This window comes from Haliaeetus albicilla, chromosome 7, assembly GCF_947461875.1.
Source record: "Haliaeetus albicilla chromosome 7, bHalAlb1.1, whole genome shotgun sequence".
Lineage (NCBI taxonomy): Eukaryota > Metazoa > Chordata > Aves > Accipitriformes > Accipitridae > Haliaeetus > Haliaeetus albicilla.
Window position 1 is genome coordinate 10,822,166 of NC_091489.1, and position 22,184 is coordinate 10,844,349.

The window sequence follows — 22,184 nt, forward strand, 5'->3', positions numbered from 1 at the left end:
ACATCCTGGATCCTGTACATAGTAGAATATAATATTTGTAAGAAGCTTAAAATGCTGGTAATAGATTCTAACAATGGCTTTATTTGGTAATACAGATGGTGAAAAGCCTTGAGGGGAAATCTGTGGTTGTGGTTCAAATCTCAGTCTGAAATAGGAAAGCAACTCATGCCAAGAAAATGGTAGAAATCTTTTCGCCTAGTGTAAGGAATTAGGAGGATATAAAATATCTTTGGAGTTACAGTAACTGCCATTAATTGTGCTGAGGTTAAAAAAAAATATGCATAGCTTTCAGGTGGTGACAACTTGCTACTTAAAATCTGTCAGTTACTATAGGACATTGGTGTCTTAAAACCTCATACAAAGATTTTAATTTTCTCAAGAGTCTGTGGTACTTAATTTTTAGATGGTAAAAAATTATAGCTTAGCTGAAGAGCTAAAAAAAATTATAAATACAAATTATACCCTCAGACTAGAAGTTAGCTTAACTTGTTGAAAGAAAATAATTGTAAGGCAAGGTAAGCCATTCCTGTTGTCATTCTGTGCTTAGAGGGTATCTTCTAAATAAGCAGGCTTGGGTGTTTCGTTTGACTTTTTTCAAAATGAAAGCAACCCAGCAACTGCAGCAGTTAATAACAAAATGCATCATATAATTGACTTGCTTTCGTGAAACACTTAGTCCAAAGCATTAGTGAATTGCAGTATAATAATACATACAGAAATGCTAAAACCTGTAATACTCATGTGCTTGACTGGCTGTCAGTGCCTATTATGACATTTAATAATCCTAAATGTAGTTGGTTCATTTTAACAAAAGATGACATTTTATTGATCACCAATAAATACAACATTCCTTTTTAAAATTAGATACTGCTTAAATCTTGCTGTATATATTTTCAGCATTCAGGGGGAAAATCTTGTTTCCAAACCTCCTGTTGATTTTGAACAATTCATCTTTTATCATATCTATTGATAAAGCAGTTATTTTCACTGCTCTGTGTTCCAGAGAGTATTGCTGGCTGATAGGTGAGACTAAATTAATGTTGTTTTCTAGTGTCTGTCAAGAAGCAGGGGGATGGACACATGCTATTGTACTGTGCCTCTCTGTGGGCTGAGATTGCTCTGTGGGTCTCTCCAGGTGGATTTCCTGGCAATTTCCAAGATAAGGTGATTTATTTTCAACAAAGTTGTTCAGACCTAACCCCTACTGATTTTTTGTAACTTGTGTTTTTATAGTCTGGTAAATGTGAGTTTTGTAAGATCTTAGAATATCGGTGTTTACTGAAAAAGACAAAACCCAAAAGATTGAGGGTTTTGTGGTAGCAGAGATGATTTCCATACAATTCAAGTTTTACCTATTGCTTGTCTTGTCTGCAGAGTGCCTCCTAACTCTGAGGGGAGAGTTCTCCTCACTGACCTTTCTGGAGAACCAATTTTTAATGTGTCTTTGAACTCATTTGCACTAACTATACCAATTATTTAGCTGATGGGGTTAAGGTACCCAAACAAAGGATTTTCATCAGCACTAAAGGCCGTTTGAATTGCTACCAGGAGGAAAACAGATGTTGGGAAACAAGATGTGCACAAAAATGAGGAAAAGAACAGGAATGAACCGAAACACGTAAGTTAGACAAAATAGCTGAAAAAGTAATTGTTAGTGCTGCTGCTCCTGTCAGTAAACTGACAGAAACATGTCTTTGCCGGGCAGGTTTTCAGAGCTTAATACAGCTGCCTGGTGCCGCCCTATCCTCTGGTGCCCAACAGCCACGCTAGAGGCAGAAGCTCCTGGCAGGCATTTTTCTGCTTGGTAGAGTCCTCCTCAGCGGCACTTCACCTCGGCTTGCAGGACTGACGGCCTGAGTTCTAAGCTAACGGCTTTATATAGTGGTTCTGTTTATAATACTGTGCTACATAGATTGTTTAAAAAAAAAGGTATTTCTCTCAATTTGAAGAAATCGGGTGACTGCAGCGTTGCGTCAACTGCAACTCGGCGAAGCTCGGCCCGCCCGCCCTCCGCAGCTGCCCGCCCTCGGCACCGCCCGCCCCGCCATCGGCCCCAGCTGCGCTGGAGGGGGGGGGGCGAAGACGCGGTTGCGCCGTCGGTGTAACGTCCGCCCGCGAGATAGCCGCCATGTTGTGCCGCTTTGCCTCGGCGGGCAGGTGAGAGCTGCGCCGCGGAGGGCTCGGGGAGCGTAATGTCGGTCAGAGCCCCGCAGCGTGAGGCGGGCGGCCGGACCGCCCTCGCCCTCCGCGGCCGAGCGGTGGGCGGGAGGGGAGGAGGAGGAGGCGGCGGTGGTGGGGTCGCCCCCTCCTCGCCCCTCAGCGCCTCCCCGCCATTTCGGGAGGAAGGCGGTCGCGCTGCTGCCGCCTGCTCCGCAGGGCTCGGCGCCGGGCCGGGCAGCGGCGCGGCCGGAGGGCTGCTGGCGGTTGTTCTTTCACCCTCCCAGGTTCTACCTTCACCCTCCGCCGAGGGACTCTTGTCGCCTGATATGCTGCTGCCAGATCCTCTCGGCTTTGCTAGGCAGGGTCGCCGCACTCGGCCGCTTTTCAGGGCCCCGAGGGTTTTGCTCTTGGTTTGTCCCTGGTTTACGACAAGGTCACCAGCGAAACGTAAAAGGGCTTCAGGAGTTGACCTTCCCTCCAGCCCAGTAGTTCTCCTTTCATCGTGGTCATTGTCATGTCTTGTGACAAGTGCGAGATGTTAAAATGGGGAAGGGTAACCCGAACATGCGTGGTTTTCTGTTCCCGACATTGCGGCTGCGCTGTCATCACGCAGTGTGTGGTTTTCCAGTACCCACCGTAGGGACAGGGAAGCACATGTGTTGGTATTAATGCTAGAGAGGTTCAGGCCTGGGAACCTGGTGTCTAGGTTTTTCAGCGTTTTTATTTTTCTGTACAGAGACCTTGCGGGTAGTGAGGGAAGGACACTTCAGGGACATCTTGGCTTCTGTTTTTAATCAGTAAAGATTAGGTGAAGCTTTGGATGTCTGCCTGTTACCCGCTGGCTTTCCATTCCTATCCGCAGCTTTGCCTTGCCTGCATGCATGGGAGGGTACATGACTTTACAGTGGCTTGGGGGGCTCGGTTTGCGAAGCCATGTATCTGTGACCTTTATGTGAATTCATCTTTGCAGTTAAGCTACAGAGTGAGCTTGGTTTGAGCTCTTGAAAAATGGAAATTTGACTTCTTTACCTAAGATACCACCCCATTTACTTAAAGCAGCTGATCATAACAGTCATGGTTTCAGTCTGCTTCAGTGGTAAAGCTGAAGTACTGAATAAGACTACTCCCTTCTGTTTTTTCTTCTCTAGAAGCAGTGCCAAGTTGATAGCACCATTGGGATGCTTGGTGTCTAGGCAAAAGCACACTCTTCCTGACCTGCCGTATGACTATGGTGCTCTGGAACCTCATATTAATGCAGAGATCATGCAGCTGCACCACAGCAAACATCATGCCACCTACGTGAACAACCTGAATGTTGCAGAGGAGAAATACAAAGAGGCACTGGCAAAAGGTTTGTGTATCCACAGTCAACAGATGAGATGGAAGCTTGTTGATATAGGTGATACAGGAGAAAAAAAAATAGATAACCCTTCTTTTCAGGAGAAATACTTTCTTTTAAAAGTTTCGGATTATGTAATTCAAGCTTTTTTTTTAAAATAAAGTGAAATATTACTAGGAACAAGCTTTCATTGTAAGCTTTAGTGGTGCTGATAATTGGAAACCAGATATAACTAAAAAGCATGGATTCTGTTCTCTGTAGTACTGTAAAACTGGAAGAAAATTCATTGATTGTTGTGGATTTAGTGCTATTTACATTAGTAACTTGAACCAAAGACTGAGTCAATACGAAATTCCAGTCATTTTACTAAACAAATACTTTGTGATGAAAGGTTAGTAACAAACTTATGTAAAGTAAAATTTGTGCACCTTGATGGTTTTCACATCAGATGCTCTGCTGATTCTTGAGAAATAATCTTAGGTGCCTACAAATGGAGGTAAGACAAATGTGCAGTTCATGTATACAACACCCAGTGAAGAGATCTGAATTTGGGTGTCAGTTGTGCCATTGGGTCAGATTCAGGGGTCATGTAGGTCACATGCCAGTGTGAGACACTAAAATACGTAGCAAGCCTTTGTGGAATTTTTTGTTAAGATCTCAAATTGAATCCTGAGATATACTAACTTTTATGAAGACTTTACAGTTGTAGCAGGACTACACTGAAACACACAAAATACTTTTTTTCAGATCTTTCAGTTGGACTGATGAAAATGTGTGAAATAACATGTACTTCTTTTTAAGAGGGTGTCCTGGTTTTGGCTGGGATAGAGTTAAGTTTCTTTCTAGTAGCTGGTATAGCATTATGTCTTGGCTTCAGTATGAGAAGAATGTTGATAACACACTGATGTTTTCAGTTGTTGCCAAGTAGTGCTTTTACTGAATCAAGGATTTTTCAGCTTCTCATGCCCAGCCAGGAAGAAGGCTGGAGGGGCACAAGAAGTTGGGAGGGGACACAGCCAGGACAACTGACCCAAACTGGCCAAGGGGGTATTCCATACCATGTGATGTCATGCCCAGTATGTAAACTGGGGGGAGTTAGCCTGGGGGGATCACTGCTCAGGAGTTAACTGGGCATCAGTTGTCAAGTGGTGGGCAATTGCATTGTGCATCACTTGTTTTGTATTCCAAGCCTTTTATTAATATTGTCATTTTATTATTGTTATGATTATTAGTTTCTTCCTTTCTGTTCTATTAAACAGTTATTATCTCAACCCACAAGTTTTACCCTTTTCCTTCCGATTCTTTCCCCCATCCCACTGGTTGCGGGGGAGTGAGTGAGCAGCTGCATGGTTAAACCACAACAGAAGGTGGAATTATTTTCTGAGTTTTTTTCTGTTGTGATGATCTTTCTAAAGAGTATTAATTTACCTATGACAAGTAATTACTGTATAGACTCGCTTCTGTCCGGTTGCCACATGGCTTCACAGTGTAATTTAACTGCTTGGCCATGGATGAAAGTGAGAATTGTCAGTATCTGAGTAAACTTGAACCCTGTATCCCTTGATAATTGCCAGTGTTCTTGAATAGAGAATGTTCATTACCTACGAAAGTTTAGAGATTTTCAAGTGCCTAAGTAAGCCTAAAAATAACTTCTACAGTCTAAATTAATGAACTAAAATGACATTTGATTAAGAATCAGGCAGTCATGATTGGCTGCTGTTGTCCTGCAGTGGTGGATCCAAGAAAGTTGTATTCCGGTGATGTAATCAGTGCAAACGGAGCTGAGGAGGGAACATGAACAATAAGAAAACTGTATCTGTTGCTGCTGTTACTAATGCTGTTTAATGACCAAGGCTTCAGCCACTAATGGTGGTGGAATTTCCGGTTAGCAGAAACACCTGCAGTGTTGTGGATCCTTTGAGGTATTTTTTAAAAATACTGTCCTTTGATAGCATCTTGTCGCTTGCTGTTGGAAATCGTCTATCTAGAAGTAGAGGTTAATCTTTCCTTAGGGATTTTGTAGGCATTATTTTGCAAATGGATGATGTATTGGTGGTGGTTGTGCACACCAAAGCAGACAAATACTTGCTTGAGATATTTGTGAGTGTGTGGGTTTTTTTTTTTCTAACTGGTATCCCAGCTTACTGTGTGTAGTATTTTGACCCTCATTAGAAAAACTTCTAAGACCAGGCTTTAGGAAAGGTAAAAGTCTGAACTGCCACCTCATTCTCTCAGTATTGTCATTCTTTTTCCATACTTAAAAACTGAGCATGATAAAAAATGTTTTTGTGCTGCATTTCAGTGTTGGGTTACATAGCATGTCTGATCACTATCTAATTTCTCTTCTGGATAACAGAACCGTCTCAATGGCTTTTGTTCAGCAATAGAAAGTAAAGTATTCTCTTCAGATTATCTTTCACATGTTCTTCACCTATCTATATCTGCTTAGAAAACTCAAGTAACAGTTGTCCTGAGGTGAGTCACATTGGCTTATGTTGTCAGCTCATTTGAAAATGGATATGCACTTCTGCGATAGGGTGCAGCAGAGGACTTCGTTTCAGCATAAGCTGGTTCTGGTTGCTGGTCCATCAAAACATGCAAGATTTGCTACTTGAAGAGTATAAACTTGAAACTTATTTTCAGTGAAAACTTGTGCCTACCACAGTTTTCCCTGTTCTTTTCTGACTGTCATGTGACCTGTGGTGCTTTACTTAACTGCTCTTAGAAGGAAACAAAGGTCTCTGTAGGCTGCGAAACTGAGCTGACTGGTCTCTTGAGCACCTCTAAGCTGCCTGTCATGGTTTACTGAATTGTCCTCCGTGGCTATGTTGAGGAGTGTGGTAAGCTGGAGCAAAGGCCAGGGACTCTGTATACAAATAAGTTCAAGGATACTTTCGCTGTAACTTAAGGGCAAGTTACTTTTTTTCCCATTGCCTTTTCCAGTGCAAAGTTCAGCAGGACTGATCTGACAGCACCACAAATACTGTGGTTTAAGGACAATGGTCAAATGCCATCTCTGGTTCTCAGTGTTCCTGAGGAATAGGTTCCTCTAAGGAATACTGGAATAAAGACTGATGACATTAAAGACATTCTGGGTTATTTTTGGATTTCTGGCTTGTGATATGCTGTATGCTCTGGATGAACTTAAAAGTGTCATTAAGGTATGCAAAATTCAAGGAAAATGTCCCAAAGATGCCATTTGAGTGGGTACAAGAGATGTCTCATCCTTAACCTGATACCTGAATTCAGCAAATAGTGTTTTTACTAACTGCTTTGGATGCTTTGTTCCAGTCCTGTACCTGTCTGTAGTTTCTGAAGTGTATGAGGAGATGCTGAGAACATGAAATCCTATATTAAAACCTTAGTAACAGGTGTTCTACTGCTTTGTGGCTTGCCACAATGCCTGTGTTAAGATGACTCATTACTGCTATAGGAGGATTTCTACCACTCATTCCTGAGAGAGTGTGGAGGAAACAGCTGCCCCCACTGATTTCTTATTAGAGAATGTATTGGAGTGGTAGAGAAAGCTTCAAAAACCTTTGAAATGTTTCAGTTCTTTTAAAAGGTAAAATAGCATTCAAAACACTAGTGTTGAAGTGGTGCAACACCATTCAGAGGCACAAGGCACCAGTGAATTCTTTAAGAAATATGACATTTTGTGGAGCGGGAGGACGTACAGGGCTGTCTGATCTTGATTTGAGATGCAGGGTTCTGTCATGTGGAGTAAAATCTGGGTCACTATCTCTTCCTGCAAGTACCTCCCTCCAAAAAAACCAAAATGAAACAAAAAAATGGGAGGGATAAGAACGTCTTGTTTGTGTATGTGCTAACTGTACTCATCAACTTTCTCTCAAGCACAGTTTGCCCTCTAAATTGTTTAAGAAGTTTAAAAATTCTTAGTTTGCAAATCAGTGAGCTAATGGATGAACAATTTTTTGTCTTGTAGTGGTAATACTGAGCAATTTACACGTGCTGGGTCCTTGAAGTGTTCTGGCTGTATTAGTTGCTTTATTCTGCTGTAGAATGGCAGTAGATCTTATATGTGTAGCATGGGTTGCCTGATAGTTGCAATATTGGCAGATCACATATCTTCACAGCATAAGAAAAGGTCAGAGATAAAGAAATCTTTAATGTAGTTTGTCAGTGACTATCTAAAAAGTGGGTAACAGTCACAAGCCTTACGTTTTCCGTAGACACGTTATAGGCTAGTGAGACTTAAAGATTTTGGAGATTGATGGAGGCCTAGTGGCAACTTAGTGACTACTGTGGTGATGATGATGTTTTCATTTATCTATGTATTTTTATCTTCTGCATCCTTAGGTGATGTTACAGCTCAGGTGTCACTTCAGCCTGCACTGAAGTTCAATGGTGGGGGTCATATCAATCACACCATCTTCTGGACAAACCTTTCTCCTAATGGAGGAGGAGAGCCTAAAGGTAAGTGCTTGTTACAATGATTTATTGCATCAGTTTTAACTGACCAGTAGAACTGATGATCTTGTCTGTCTTTGAAAGAATCTTAAAGGATCTTTATTTTTCAGAATTAATTTGCCTTTCTATATGACAGTTACCACAATCCTCAGGAATTCAGGGTTTTTTGGATGCAAGCCAAGAATGTAAAAAGCTAACTAAGTACTTTTCATTTCTAAAGCTGATTATGTGTACGCTGCAAAATACTTGGCTACTGCTGTATGTTGTCCTTTCCATCTTCATAAGAGAAGACAGTTGTACAAAGCTATACTAATTAAGTTACCATATGTACTTGGTTCACAGGAAGGGAAGAAATGTGCTGCAGACCACCCAACCTAGTGGCTGGATTTATGCTGCAATTTGAATAGGGATAGTTTAGCAGTTAGAGCCTAAAGGAAGAAATCCCCTTCGGGAGGATAGAGTAGTGATTATCTACAAGCGACCTACAATTAAAGGTAAAGGCCCTATGGTACAGATCTCACAAAAGCTATTGTGATAAACTTGAGGGTTTTTGAATGAGGTTTATGTGCCTGTTTGTAAATTGGTGGGCTTCAGGTGCTTTGTACTCCAGTTCAGCCTTCACAGGTGACATCTGCTTGTGACTTTTGACTCTACCATGGAAGTACAAAGATGCTCTGAAGATGATCTAGTTAAGAATGGAGCATAAAGTTTTGAAGCTTTGATGCTGAAATTTCAACAAGCAGTTCTGATACCAGTCCATTTCTGATAGAGCTTGTTGTCAGATGACATTCTCAGAAAAGATGCTTTAAAGCCTTGATTTTTGTTTCCCAATTTCTGTGAAGTTTCTGTGAAAGTCAGCAAGTCTGAAATGTCATCTTTCAGTATCAACTGAATGGTTCAAAGCTTTTGTAGGAAGCCTGGTAAAGCCTGTCTTAAGATGCACTTGCACCTATCGCCAAGAGATTTTCAAAACCATCCATCCAAAGGTGGAAGGAATGAAGAGTTCTCCAGCATTGTGCTGTATGAAGTATTCTTACACGTCTTGTAGTTTAACTCCAGCCAGCAGCTAAGCCCTACACAGCCGCTCGCTCACTCCCCCCTGGTGGGATGGGGGAGAGAATCGGAAGGGTAAAAGTGAGAAAACTCGTGGGCTGAGATAAAGACAGTTTAACAGGTAAAGCAAAAGCCACATGTGCAAGCAAAGCAAAACAAGGAATTCATTCACCACTTCCCATGGGCAGGCAGGTGTTCAGCCATCCCCAGGAAAGCAGGGCTCCATCACATATAACGGTGACTTGGGAAGACAAATGCCATTGCTCTGAATGTGTGTGTGTCCCGCCCCCCCCCCCCCCCCCCCTCCTTCTTCCCCCTGCTTTATATGCTGAGCATGGCACCATATGGTCTGAACTATCCTTTGCATTAGTTGGGGTCAGCTGTCCTGTTTGTGTCTCCTCCCAACTCCTTGTGCCCCCCCAGCCTACTCACCGGTGGGGTGGGGTGAGGAGCAGAAAAGCCCTTGGCTCTGTGTGAGCACTGCTCAGCAGTAACGAAGGCATCTCTGTGTTACCAACACTGATTTCAGCACAAATCCAAAACATAGCCCAATATTAGCCACTATGAAGAAAATTAACTCTATCCCAGCCAAAACCAGCACAATATGCTAATTAGAAAGGAGTGTAGACACCTTCAGGTTTTGAGCAAACACTTAAGTATCTGAAAACTACAAGTGTGCTAGGGTGTAGGGGAAAGGAAGTAGTTTGACAGCGCATTGTTACACTAAGAAATCCTAGTTTCTGTTCCCTTTGCCCCAGCACAGTTTATCTTAATAAAAAGGGATCTAATCATGGAGCCTACTTACCCATATCAAATAGACTACCTAACTGTAGAAGCAGATGTAAATCTAAAATCTGAGGGGAGTGCTTGAACCTACACATCATAAGAGATATTTATTATAGTGATATCAAAGATGTCCAAATATTTCTTTGTATGAAGACAAAGGAACGACAGCCACTTAGTGTTGTTCTTCTAGGTATGCAGACTAGCTTCTTACCTTCTTTGCTAGTCTTCTGTGGTGTTCACTTTGCTTTTAGACAAGAATGTCAACTCCTGAATGTCCAGTTGATAGCACCCTGACTGTGTCTTTGAGGACAGCACGTTTGACTACTGCACTAATTTCTTTCCAGTCTGTTTGCCCTCTTAAGCAGGTTGGGACAGAACTGTTAATTAATGATGCAGCTACTCTGTTTGTCTAGATACTTTCTTCGCATAGGGCCCAAATGCTTCTGATCTTCTTTCCTTCTATTTCCAGGTGATATCTGGAAATTGAAAGATGTTAAGTGCCTGACATTCTGTGATCTTTCTGTGCTTTTTTAAAGGAGAATTGATGGAAGCCATCAAGCGTGACTTTGGTTCCTTTGCAAGTTTCAAGGAGAAGCTGACAGCTGTATCAGTTGGTGTTCAAGGATCAGGCTGGGGGTGGCTTGGCTATAACAAAGAGCAGGGCCGCCTACAAATAGCAGCTTGTGCAAATCAAGACCCTTTGCAAGGAACAACAGGTCAGGTTTCTTTCCTTCCCTTCTGCTTCTCTCTTTGTAGATTTCATAGGCAAGTGTATGAGATCTGAAAAGGGGTTTGTGGACAAATTGAATTGAAAAGAAATTGATGGATAAGTAGGGCTGGAAAACTGAATATCACTACTAGCAGAAGTGAAAAACAGTTGCAGTTTTTAAAACAGCATTAGTAAAGCAGGACTTAAAAACTGTGAGGAGCAGTAGGGTTTGACGTCTGTCTAGTCCAAGTGGAAATAGATGGGGCATATTGTGAAAGTGCTCTCTCTTAGACAATAGTTTTAGCTTAGGCTCCTATGGATTATTTTTGAGTAAACTGGAGTAGTTTGCCTGTGTCAAGGAAGATTAAGCTTCTTGCCTTTAGATTGTTTTCTCTGGCAGAGGGGTTATTCACAGAACTGTCAGTGTAGGCTAGGCAACAGGAGAGGGGAAGGTGTACATAATAACTCCTGTTACTATGTGGGCTGGGTTTAAAAGGGAAGGTTTATAATCTACTCTTCACCAATATTAAGGAAGCAGTGAGTATCAATTAAATCAGCCTTGGATGTGGATAAATCTTACAGCTAGGCAAGCAGCATAATACTAGCAATGATCACTTCTGAAGATATTTTTACTTGCTTAGAGAGACATGGAAGTGATGATGACAGGCTGGACACCCTCCACAGAGGGAAGAGGTCATGGCCAATAAGAATGCTGCCTGCAGTGGCTCTTTGTCCAAATCATATTGCAGATATCTTTAAAAGATGTTCTGTACAATTCATAGAGAATGGCAAGGAATTTCATGTATTGTTAGCAGCCCCTGTACTGCTTCTCAGTAGGGGAAAAAAAATAATTTTGGTATAGGGACTTACAGCATAATGGGCGTAAACTTTACCCCTGTCCCCCATGAAAACTCCCCAATAAAAAGACAGTGAGAAGGATATTTAGCGCAAAAGCAAGGAAAGTAATTAGACGCTTAATGAATAACTTGTAATTAAAATATTGCAAGCAAACTGGCATAGCAAGAGACTCCATGGTATAACATTTCATGAAAATGTTTGCATAACTGCAAAAGATGTAAACTTTTCAAAAATCACTGTATCTGGTTTCAGTTATGTCTTCAAGGCAGTTCTAGAGTATTCATAGGTGTTTATCTTATTGCATAAACTGAAAGAGCTAATTGTGTGTGTGTGTGTAGAACAAAAAGTTCTGTAAAATGTTGCAGTAAGCACTTATGTGCTGGAGAGCTTTTTATCTCCCTGCAGCTAGAGACTCAGAAATTGGGTACAACTTGGGGATGCAATATAAGACTTTACATGTAAAGCATGATTTCATAGATTTACAAAATTTATTGTTTGTTTTTTTTTTTTTTACAGGTCTTATTCCTTTGCTAGGAATCGATGTATGGGAACATGCTTATTATCTTCAGTACAAAAATGTTCGACCTGATTATTTGAAAGCCATCTGGAATGTGATCAACTGGGAGAATGTATCTTCAAGATATGCAACTTGCAAAAAGTAGAGTGGAATTCTTGTACAGACTACTAAAATGTCACCACTTCTACTCTGATACCACTCTTGTAGTAGTGCCCATGGCTTACAAATGAATTGCTCTACTGCAGAAAACACTTAGCTCATCCAACCAAAGCATTTCATAATCAAGCAAAGTGTCTGCTTGTTTAATTGTGAGAGGTATTTACTTAGATTTTTGAAGTTTTAAACTGTTGTGCAACAAAGGGAGACACTTTAATTGTTTCCATTGCATGTAGAAACATAGATCACCTTGCTGAAGCTTAGTGAGGTAATGGATTTCCTTGTTGCACTAAAATACCTAAGTGGAAACATGTACTAATGTTGCTATAAACAAATAAAACTCAAGAATCTTCTATAACTGTCTGTAAGAGACTAATTTTTAGTAATAGCTGGTCCAGTTACTTTATTTAAAAATGAATGGAGAAGAGAAACACCTTTTTTAATTTGTTGTATTACAGGCTATGGAGCTTCTTACATATTAAAAAGATGGGTGAAGTGGGAAATAGGCGTTGCTGTGCCTGCCTGATTTGACTGTCTTCAGTCATCCCTACCTGTTCCTGGATCTCTTACGCAAGATTTTCACGTATTGCACTGATGCACTAGCTTTTGAGATGTTACCTTGGGCAAGAGATTACAGTACTGGGTCAGGCTAAATTGTTCATATAGGAACTGAATGAGAGCATGTGATACTCATTTCACACTAGCCATTCAAGTGTATCCTAAAACATCCTTTAACTTAAGGGACTGATTACATGCATATTATCAAGTCTAAATTGTCTCTGCATAGCTGTGTTCCTGAAGCAGTTGTAACAAGTTAAACTTAATGCTTGAGGCGGGAATGAAGTACTGTCTGGTATAAAAGAGCATGCCCAAAAGGTCCTAAAATTACAAGAAGTGTTTGGTGTGTTTTGGGTTTTTTGCTAGTTTTGTTGCAAGTATTTTAGACTGGATGCTGCTGGGTATACATAATACCTTGTGCGTAAGTTTTCTTTGAGCTTTCTCAGTATGCCTCTTTAAGTTCAAGATGGATTCTCAGGGAAACAGGGAATAGGCGTACATTACTGTACTGCTAGGCTGCTGTTTTCAAGTATTAGGTAAGATTAAGGGGAGAAGGAAGAAGAAAGAAATGCCTTTCCTTAGCAAATGGAGGGAGAGAAACTACCGCCACCATAGGAAAAGTCTTTAGTCACTAACCAAAGCTGTGTCTGGTGAGATAATATCTGTTGTGAATGAGGGCGAGTTGTGAAAACGTGGCTTATTTCACATTTAAAGTGTGGGTTTTGGTTTTTTTTTTCTGCTGTGGGATATTTTTTCTCTAGGTCTAGTTCGCATCTCGGATATGCAGTGTGAGCTTCTGCTTAAGTCTGAATTGTTTCATAATCTTGTTTAAAACTTGTAGCATCCTCCCTCATATCTGTGGTTTGCCTCTGAGGGGGTGAGAGCAGTGATGAAGAAAAGTAAGATTATTGGTAATCAGTCTGGCAGCTTTTGACTTGAATTTGAAAAAAAAAAAAAAAGAAGCCTACTGAAGCATCCATATTCTTGCTATCTGCAAAATCCTCTGCAAGTCTGAGGAGCTGGTAAATAAAGTCTCTCACAAACTATGCTCAGCTTTTCTTCTTAGAGAGGAAGCCTGAGTCTCGATGAGTAAACACTAGTATCACATAAATTTATTTTTTTTCCCCCCCAATAGAAGCTTCTGGCAGAAAGAATTATACTTCCTAGGTAGCAATTCAAAATGAAATCTTTGCTGTAATTATTTACTGAGGTGATCAGTTTTATTTTGAAACCAATCTTCCTAACTTAAAGTTCCCAGCCTCTGTCCTTGAGTGTTTCCTTCAAAGCACTTCAGAATGTTTAAATTAATGCGAGATACATCATGTAGCCCACAATATTCCTGTTGCAAGACTATTGAAGCAAGTCCTTTTTAAGGACTTAATCAACTCTGTAACTAGTATTAATATTGTTGATAATTATTAGGGAGAAAAAGGAACAGTATTTACCATAACTTGTAAATCATGTGTAGCTAGCTATAGATACAAAGCTTAATTTAAGCAAGTTGGGTTGGTATCTGGATTAGTAAAGGCCATTACTTAGGTTTTAGTTGTCAGACTTCAGTTTACTGAAATCCTGCAGATAAGGTGGATTGAGTGGGGGTGAAGCAGTGGCATTTTTTTAGAGGAACAGGCACTTCAGATATGAAGAAGATCCTTTGTTTCTTACTTTCCAGAAGTACCTTCAAAGTACAGAGGAGGCATGTTGTGTTTACAGTGGAGTCTGCCTGAAGATGAAGGAAACAGCAGAGTCTTTTTTTTCTTTCCTTATTCAAGACTATATGATATGGTGAAATACTATATAGCAGAGATCAAAAATCCGTGGTGGAGTGCTGCTCCTCATAATGAGTGAATGCTGAGGCAGGGCTTTGTTGGCGAGTGCTGTAATGTGAATGTTGGGCATCTTCTTGGTACTGCATGCTCTTAAAGAACAGAGAGGTAAATGTGCCTATACACTGGTGCTCTGGAAGGGAATGCTTAAGCTGTGGAGGAAGCCTGAGTTAACTCCAGGTGGTGAGGAGGTAAATCTCGGAGAGCTCCTCAAGCAGGACCAGTCTTGCTGAGGCTTTAAAGCCAGTAGTGTGACATGCAAAACGTGCTGGAAAGGCTCCCTTTCTGCTGTGCACTAGGTTAAGAAGCAGCTCTGCTCATATCCTGCTTACAGTCAGCTGGTGAGCTTATCTTGCTGCCTTGTATCCTGTCTATAAGTCAATTTAGAAAGTCCAAAGCTGTATACAAATAGAATGTGGAATAGGAAGATAAAAACATACTAAACGTTGAAGGCAAGTAGTAGGAACACTGAAGCAATGAAAATGATTCCATACTTGTTCTGGTGGACAATTACGAAGGACAAACAAAGGTTGGTTGTGTGGTTCATTTGAAGGAAAGGCTTGGTCAAACTGTCTTAACTCCAAATTTCTACAAAAACTGGAAAAAGTCCTAGTGGTCCTTGTGACACTAGGAGCTGGAGTGCATGCCTGTAATTTAGCAAGTCTGCTAGCAAAGCTGTCAGCTGTCTGGGCAGTGAAAGTGCATAAACCTCTTGCTAATCTGTGTTAGGCAGTAAACTTGGAACTGCTGTTGCTGTTCAGAACTAGCACTTTGTGTTACAGAAGTTGCTGTGGAGGTGGGCAGGTGTGTCTTGAGAAATGGGAAGGTAAATCATTACAGCCAAATGCCCTGTCTGAATGGACGGGTCTAAGACCCATTACTCAAACTAAACTATTAACGCAGTTTGTTCTACCTAGAGCTTCCTGACCCTAATGGTAAAAATAGTAGCTGTGTGTGTAAAGTCATCTCCAACCTGAACTGTGCAGGGTATCTCTCATCAACAAGCCTGAAATTACGTGTGGGCTTGATCTGCATGACAGGAACAGTGAGTTTTCTGACTTCAGTGCTAGCTGAATTGGGCTTTGACCTGGGCCAAACAGGTTGCAGAAGAATTGCATCCTGACAGTCCCCTTGAGCCTAGCTTTTGTCAGTCCTTGCTTAGCTGTGTTGCTTATGAAGATGCTGTGTATGTATACTCAGTTAATTTGCGTGTAGGCCACGGTATGTTAAAACGAGAACTTGGAATCATTTTCAAGAGGGGAACAAAGTGCAGCATTTAACCCAAATCCTCTTGGAAATGATTACGTATTATGAGTCGGAAGAACAAAGTGCATCAGGGTGATCCCATAAGCAATACTTATGGGTGGTAAAGCTGCTACACTTAGAGACTTTGGTTTGCAGACTACAAACAGTTTTCAGTGGCTGAACTTCTGTTTGGAAACAGATGCAATTGCGTCTCAAAGGGCAATATGCTGCTGCGAAATGCAGGTGCAGTTTGTGATTTTTTTTTTCCTGACCTGTGAAAAGACGTTTGAAGGCTAATACGAAATGCAAAGCATGTGTGTCTCATTCTGTACTGGAAAAGATTAAAGTAATTTAAGGCCAGCCAAACCAAGCTCTTGCAGTCTTTCTGCTGTCCCTCCGTGGTGGGTAGTCGGGCTGCTGCCGTGGCCAGTCCCAGCGAGCCCGGAGGATGGCGCCTTCATCCTGCTCTTCAGACAGGAGGGGTCTGTCCAGGTCTTTACTGAGCAGTCAGAAACGGAAATAGATCAAAGACGCTTTTTTTCCTCCAGCTTCTACTTTCCACCTCACAATTACTTATTTCGCCTTTATCTAGAGCATGTATTTAAAAAAACCCCCAAAACTAGTAAACCCCAGACTGTCTCCAGAAAATACTGTCAGTGACTCGGCTTGTGAGCTGCTAGGCTCTTCCAGACATACTAAAACCTCTTTATTTATAGAAGACTTACTTGTCTTTGCTTTTCATTCAAGAATTTAGTTCGCGCTAGCGTAGCAAAATAGGTTTAAAATGCTTCTATGCCATTCTGCTAACGTTTTACATGCCTATTGCATTGACCTTGCAGAAGTTAATCATTACACTAGTATAAAGCAGAAGAGTTGTGTTTGCAGTTGTGCCTAATATTGAGCAGGTAAAATACTGGTAACAGTAGACTTAACCTGCCTTTTCCTCACAGAGCTTTCTGTGTAATGATTAAAAGTAACACCCTCAGATTTCATCATAGCTGTTATTACCCCTTTGATTCAAAAAGCAAAGCTGCTCTGGGGGTCCGTGATAGGTGTGTCTATTTGACTGCAGAGCTGAAGCTGCTCCTGTCCTGGAAAACCAGAGCTGTGCGTTTCCCACTAGGTGGGGGTGTATATCTGCTTTACTCCGTTGTCACTAGGGCTTCTGCGTTGAGTTTCCAAGAAGCAGGTTAAGAAGCAGTTTGTGTGTTCTCACTGCACAGGAGGGGAACTGTTTGGGCTTCCACTTTCTAAATGATGGAGGTAACCCCTGTCTATGAAGCTACCTGTCGGTAAACAGCGTGTGGGGAGGAGGCAATGCTGCTGTGGAGAAGACAGTTTCTTTTAATACATACAGTCAAGTACAGGTCTTACTATAGCTAGAGCCAGACGGGCAGAGGCTAGACGAAGGTACTTCTAAGTAAAATGAAAATGCTTCTAGGGTTCCCACCTCGCTGCCTCATCAGGCTCTAACTATGTCTGTGTAGGGACACACAATGTCCATGATATCCTGAATGGTCTTTCAAGCCCAGAGACCAGAGATTTAACTGCAGGGGACGAAGTCTGTTACATTGCTGTAATTAAGCCAAGACTGCAGGCCAGCTACCTGAGGCACAGAGGTTTACAGTTACAACTGTGCTGTTTCATAGGGCTGTTGCTGCCCCAGAGAAACTCCAGCTTTTCACTGGATCTTCTCACCTGAAGAGATGGATGGACAAATTAGAACAGAGCCAAGTCAGCAAACCTGCTGCCTGGACCTGCCAGAGCTGGTGGTGGACCCTCATAGCCTTGTGACAGCACTGAAGCAGCTCTGACAGACGTGTCCCACTGCAGTGTTTTTAAGCATCCGTCTGGGTTGATGGCAAATACCTGGAATGCAGAGAACTCCCTACAGTACAGCACTTGGGAAGTCTTGGCGTTAGGGCTATGTGAAACTGGCAGTCCCGTAGTTGTGGGCTCCTGTTGCACATAAATTTGCAGAAGAAATTACAGTTTTCTGAAAGTATTAATTTCTCCAAAACTCTGGGGAAACATGTAAAAGGTGCTGGTTACTGCACTAGGTATTTGCAGACAGGCTGGGGGCTTCCAAAATCTGACTTCCTCCGGGGGAGTTTTGACCTGCTAGGGAAGGTAAAAACTTTTGAAAAGTCCCAGTCTGTCTTCAGTTGGACTACAATTCCTTAGTCCTTTCTTGGTTTTGCCACCTTCTTTCTGGGGAGGAACCAAGTCTCTGTTTCCCTGGCTTCTCCCTACCTCTGCTGAGGTCCCTTATTGAGGGCCACCTCCTTCAGAGTGAATTCTGCTGTTCTTTTTTTCCTTGTAGCTGTGTTCCTTCCCACCGGCTGCTCCATAGCGCCTGCATCTTATGGGCTTGTCCTTCATGCTACTGGCAATAGAGCTGTAGCTCTAAAAAGTCAGATCTAGAAGCAAGTAGCATGGTAATTCAGCTATTTTTATCCATTAGTTTTGCAACACTGGCAGTATCAGAAGACTACTGCACAAGAATTTCAGTTTTTCCTTGTTTTTTAAGAGAAGGTTAAAAGTTTTCACACTGTTATTGCAAAAATTATCACTGGCACATCAGAGGACTGCAAACCAGAAGGTAAAGAGAAAGAACACCTGTTAATTTTAAGTGTAATGGTATGAAGGTAATGTCACAATTCTGAGAAGGGCTGATTCGTACTATTTCAGTATTTGGACTTGACAGGAATAGGTGATATTGCAACCCCTGTTATGTCTCTAGAAATTCAGACCTGAGGTAGCTAAAAGCAAGGGCTTCCAGTTTGCAGGCATTTTAAAATTTGGCTGTGGTCAAAACTGGCCAGAACTGAAAACTTGTCAGTATTTCCAAGAATCCAGAAGCTCCCCAGGCCCTACAGCTGCTGGGGAAGTCTGATGTTCTTGTCTGTCGGGACAGCTGTCATGGGCTTCAAGCCTTAGGCTTCTCCAAAGGTCACTCAGAGCTGTTTCCAACAAAGCACTTTGGGCTCAACAAGGTAGCATTTAAGCAAGCTCTCCCTCTCTGTCTCTCTGTATCTATGTATCTATCTTCTGACCAAGTGCTTCACCAGGATATATCCAGCCACTCTCAGCCCTCAAGCAGAATCATGTTAAGAGGCTGTAGGGAGGAGGGGAAATGCAAGCTTTCAAAGGATGCATCACCAGACTGTCTTTGACTTCCCCCTCCCGTAAAAGATGCATGCAAACCTGGCCAGCCTGCCAGGAGAAGAGCTTGGCTCTTGGGTCCTTTGAGTGTTTGAGTTCATTTCCCAAGACGCTGAGAGAAACTTGTGTCAGAAGGAGTTTTACTCTTTTCTTCCATCTGGGCTCCCCTACCTCTGCTTAAGATTTCAGGCCATTTCAAAAGTCCTTGGGTTTAATTACAATAAGGTGTAGGGTATTTACAGGGAAGAAATGATCATGAATTTTTGCTTATTTATTTTTCTTATGAAAGAATAAGGATCACAAAACTAAAACTCTCACCAGAATGTTTTGCAGATGGAGGAGTATTATTTATGAGATCTTAAGTGTAGGGCTTGGTGCTTGTTTGCATAACTAAGTAAAATGGGAACAATCAACTGGAATTAGCCTGTCTGAGTGTCAAAAGCTCCAGTGGGAGTTTTCCCCTTGCATTCATGAGATCCAGGTCAGTTAAAAACAGTTCAGAGCCAGAACTGCTGCTTTTCTGTATTACCTAGCCGGGAATTGGAGTTGTTCCTGGATTTTGCTTTATCTTAAATGTAAGTCATAGCAGTTAAGTGGTGGTTGTTGTCCACCTGCTGATATTCATTGCTGTCCTAAATACATTCTCTCCAGCTGGTGTGGGACTGTGCAATGCACATTGCTTGTGCTAGTGTCAAATCCATGTTTTGTATGGGAGAAAGCACAGGATATTAAATGGAACTAAATGTTTTTGTTCCGGATGTGGCTGTCTGGCATACACATTGTGGGACAGATACAGGTGTGGGCTGGTGATGAGGGTTCAGCCCTGAAACGTGTCTTTGAAAGTAACATCTGCATCTACTGATTCTGGGCTGACCTGCCCAGATTTCTCCCTAGTAAGCTCTGATGTCAGCTTCATTAGAAAGAAGCGTGTTTCTGTGGCCTCAGAGAAGTATCCAAGGAGCTAGCTCATGTTGGGATGTAGGACTATCCCATCAAAGCCCTCTTTCCTTTGCTTGAGCCCTTTGCATCAGCAGCCAGTGTGTCACAACAGTGCAATGACCCTCCTGCTGTATTTGTTACTCCAATTCCCGAAGAGTTCACTGTAGGGCAGTTTTGCATGGGTAGAAAAGAGCAAAGCTGTTCATGGCCAGCTGAGAACCTGTCCCCATGTGCTGCACCCAGGAGTGTGCTTGGAGCCAGCTGCAGAGGGATTCTGTGGACGGCACCCCTGGGCTGGTGCTGGCAGCAAGGCAGCAATATGGAGAAGTCCTAGTTTGGCCGTTACTCACTTGGAGCTTCTTGCAGAGTCTGAGCTGGACCTGACATCTGAAAATCCTAGCCATGCCATCCAATTATGGATCCTTAGGGACTACAGTTTTGAAGAGGCTAATATGTGTATGTGGCTAAATACACAAATGTGATCATGAGCTTATCTCTGTGTGTGTTATTCTGTTAACGTCTTCTGAGTGTTTGGAGAAAAAATGGCAGAAAAACCATCTGGTTATGCTCACTCTTGCAAATAAACATCTGGCTGCCAGACTTGAGAGGCTGTGTAATCTCTGCTCATGTGGTTTCCATGCTTTGATTCCCTGCTACGGCCGGAGGAACTCGCCCCTCGTGGCAGAGTGCGAGCTGACAATGTGTTGGAAGGAAAGAAGGTGTCCACCATTAGACCTTGTTTACAGGTTAATCCAAGTGGCTGTATATGTGTATCATTCTCATATTGCTTCATTGCTAAAGCCTTGGCCTTAAAAAGCTATTGCTTGGGCTGGAACTGCTTTTGTGGTTACCCAGATGTATCACAGAGGTGAAATGCTAGTCCTGCACTATGAATGTCGTAAAAAATGAAGGCTTCCTGTTAGGCTCTGAACTGAAATTCAGGAAAAATATGTTTTGTTCCCCCACCCCTGCCAAGGAAATAAGACCTTGTGTCTGCCCCCCTTGATTTACTTCTGGATGAATGAAAAAGGGTGGGATGACAGCACTGTTCATGCAAGGAGGGAGGAGGCGGGTGCTGCAGCTTTGCCTCTGCTTTCTGAGTGGGCAGTTCGGACATTGCTCCAAGATGCAGGAAAGCAGCATTGAATTCTTCTTCTGCTCAAGTGGACCTGAACGTATATCTCCCACCGGAGTGCCCTGTCTGCTGTGCCAGGAGCATTTTGGAGGGTTTTTTGAGCATTTTCAGTTCCTGCAGCCAAAATTACTGAAATGCTCGTTAGCTGGGATAGTCAGGCAGAGGTGACCGCCTCCAGCCCAGTGCCTGAGATGCTCACCTAAAAGAGAGACTCTGGATTTCCAAAAAATGCTGTGGGCAGTATCCTGACTGCTCAAGGGGAGCCATCTGCCCTCGCCATAGTCTCATTCCACTAATTGAGCCCCACATCCTCTTTCTGGCTCCAAGCGTTTGGTGAATTCAGATGAATTGGCAAGACATTCTGAATCAGTCAACACCCTGTATTCAGTAAATAAGTTATTTGCTTCTCCCAGTCTTGCCCAAAGCATTTTCCAGCTCCATGAAACTGTTTTCTATTGGCTTGAAAGGGGAGCAGGAATGAAATAAATTTATTGACTTAGTCAGAGAACATGTAACAGCAGCTAAACAAGAACTCTGATTTACTGATTTTCATCAGGATCAAATTTAGACTTCATCTTCTACAGATACTTAGGCTGTGGAGTGGTTTTTGTTTGTTGTTGGTTTTTTTTTTTTCCCCAAAGGAATTCACAATGAATTTGTTCATCTCAAGTCAGAACAACTGTCTTGGTGGCAGTTGGCAGTGACATTAGGGTTATGTTAATGAGCACAAAATTAAATATAGCACCAAGTAGGAATCAGCAACATGAAAAGTAAGTGAAAAAGAAGAAAGAACTACCTGTAAGACTGCAGATCAAAAGGAGAGAGTTATTGGAAAGTCACAGTGTCAGTTTTTAATGTTATTTTTCTCAGGGAAAAGAAAAAAAAAAGAAAATAGGCTAAAAATTGGGATAATCACATTCTTTTTTAAAGCAAGAAAACCTCAGCTTCTCTTGGAGAAATGATCAGGTTTTATCCTTCACCTTGACCAGAAAAACAAATGCAGTGGAAGAGGCAGAGAGAGGAGAGAGCCTCTGTTTTTTCTTTTGTACTAATTTTATGCTGTTCTTGACAATGGTGAGAAACTTGTAAAAAATTTCTGGAAAAAAACAAGGAATCAGAAAAAAGATGTAACTGGAAAACAACAAAACCAAAAAAACTGTGCTTGTAGAAAGCCAGTTATTTGGTTTTCTGTTACGGTATTTTTTTGGTGAAGTTTAAAAGCTGCCCACAGGAGTTAGTATCACCACCACCTACCTGAAACAACCAGTCATCTCCATTGACCTCATCTGTCAAGTTCTCAGCTTGCA

The 22,184-nt window shown here is 42.0% G+C and overlaps 2 protein-coding genes across 2 annotated transcripts in view; one reads left to right on the forward strand and one right to left on the reverse strand.

Annotated features, from left to right (window-relative positions):
• Positions 1 to 22,184, reverse strand: part of MRPL18 (mitochondrial ribosomal protein L18) — a 643,474-nt gene that overhangs the window by 58,502 nt on the left and 562,788 nt on the right. The gene's annotated exons all lie outside the window — the stretch shown is intronic.
• On the forward strand, positions 2,001 to 12,367 carry SOD2 (superoxide dismutase 2). Its single transcript, XM_069786913.1, has 5 exons — positions 2,001 to 2,157; positions 3,309 to 3,511; positions 7,820 to 7,936; positions 10,306 to 10,485; positions 11,853 to 12,367. The coding sequence occupies exons 1-5, from the start codon at positions 2,129 to 2,131 to the stop codon at positions 11,996 to 11,998; spliced, it is 675 nt and encodes a 224-aa protein (XP_069643014.1). The 5' UTR covers positions 2,001 to 2,128; the 3' UTR covers positions 11,999 to 12,367.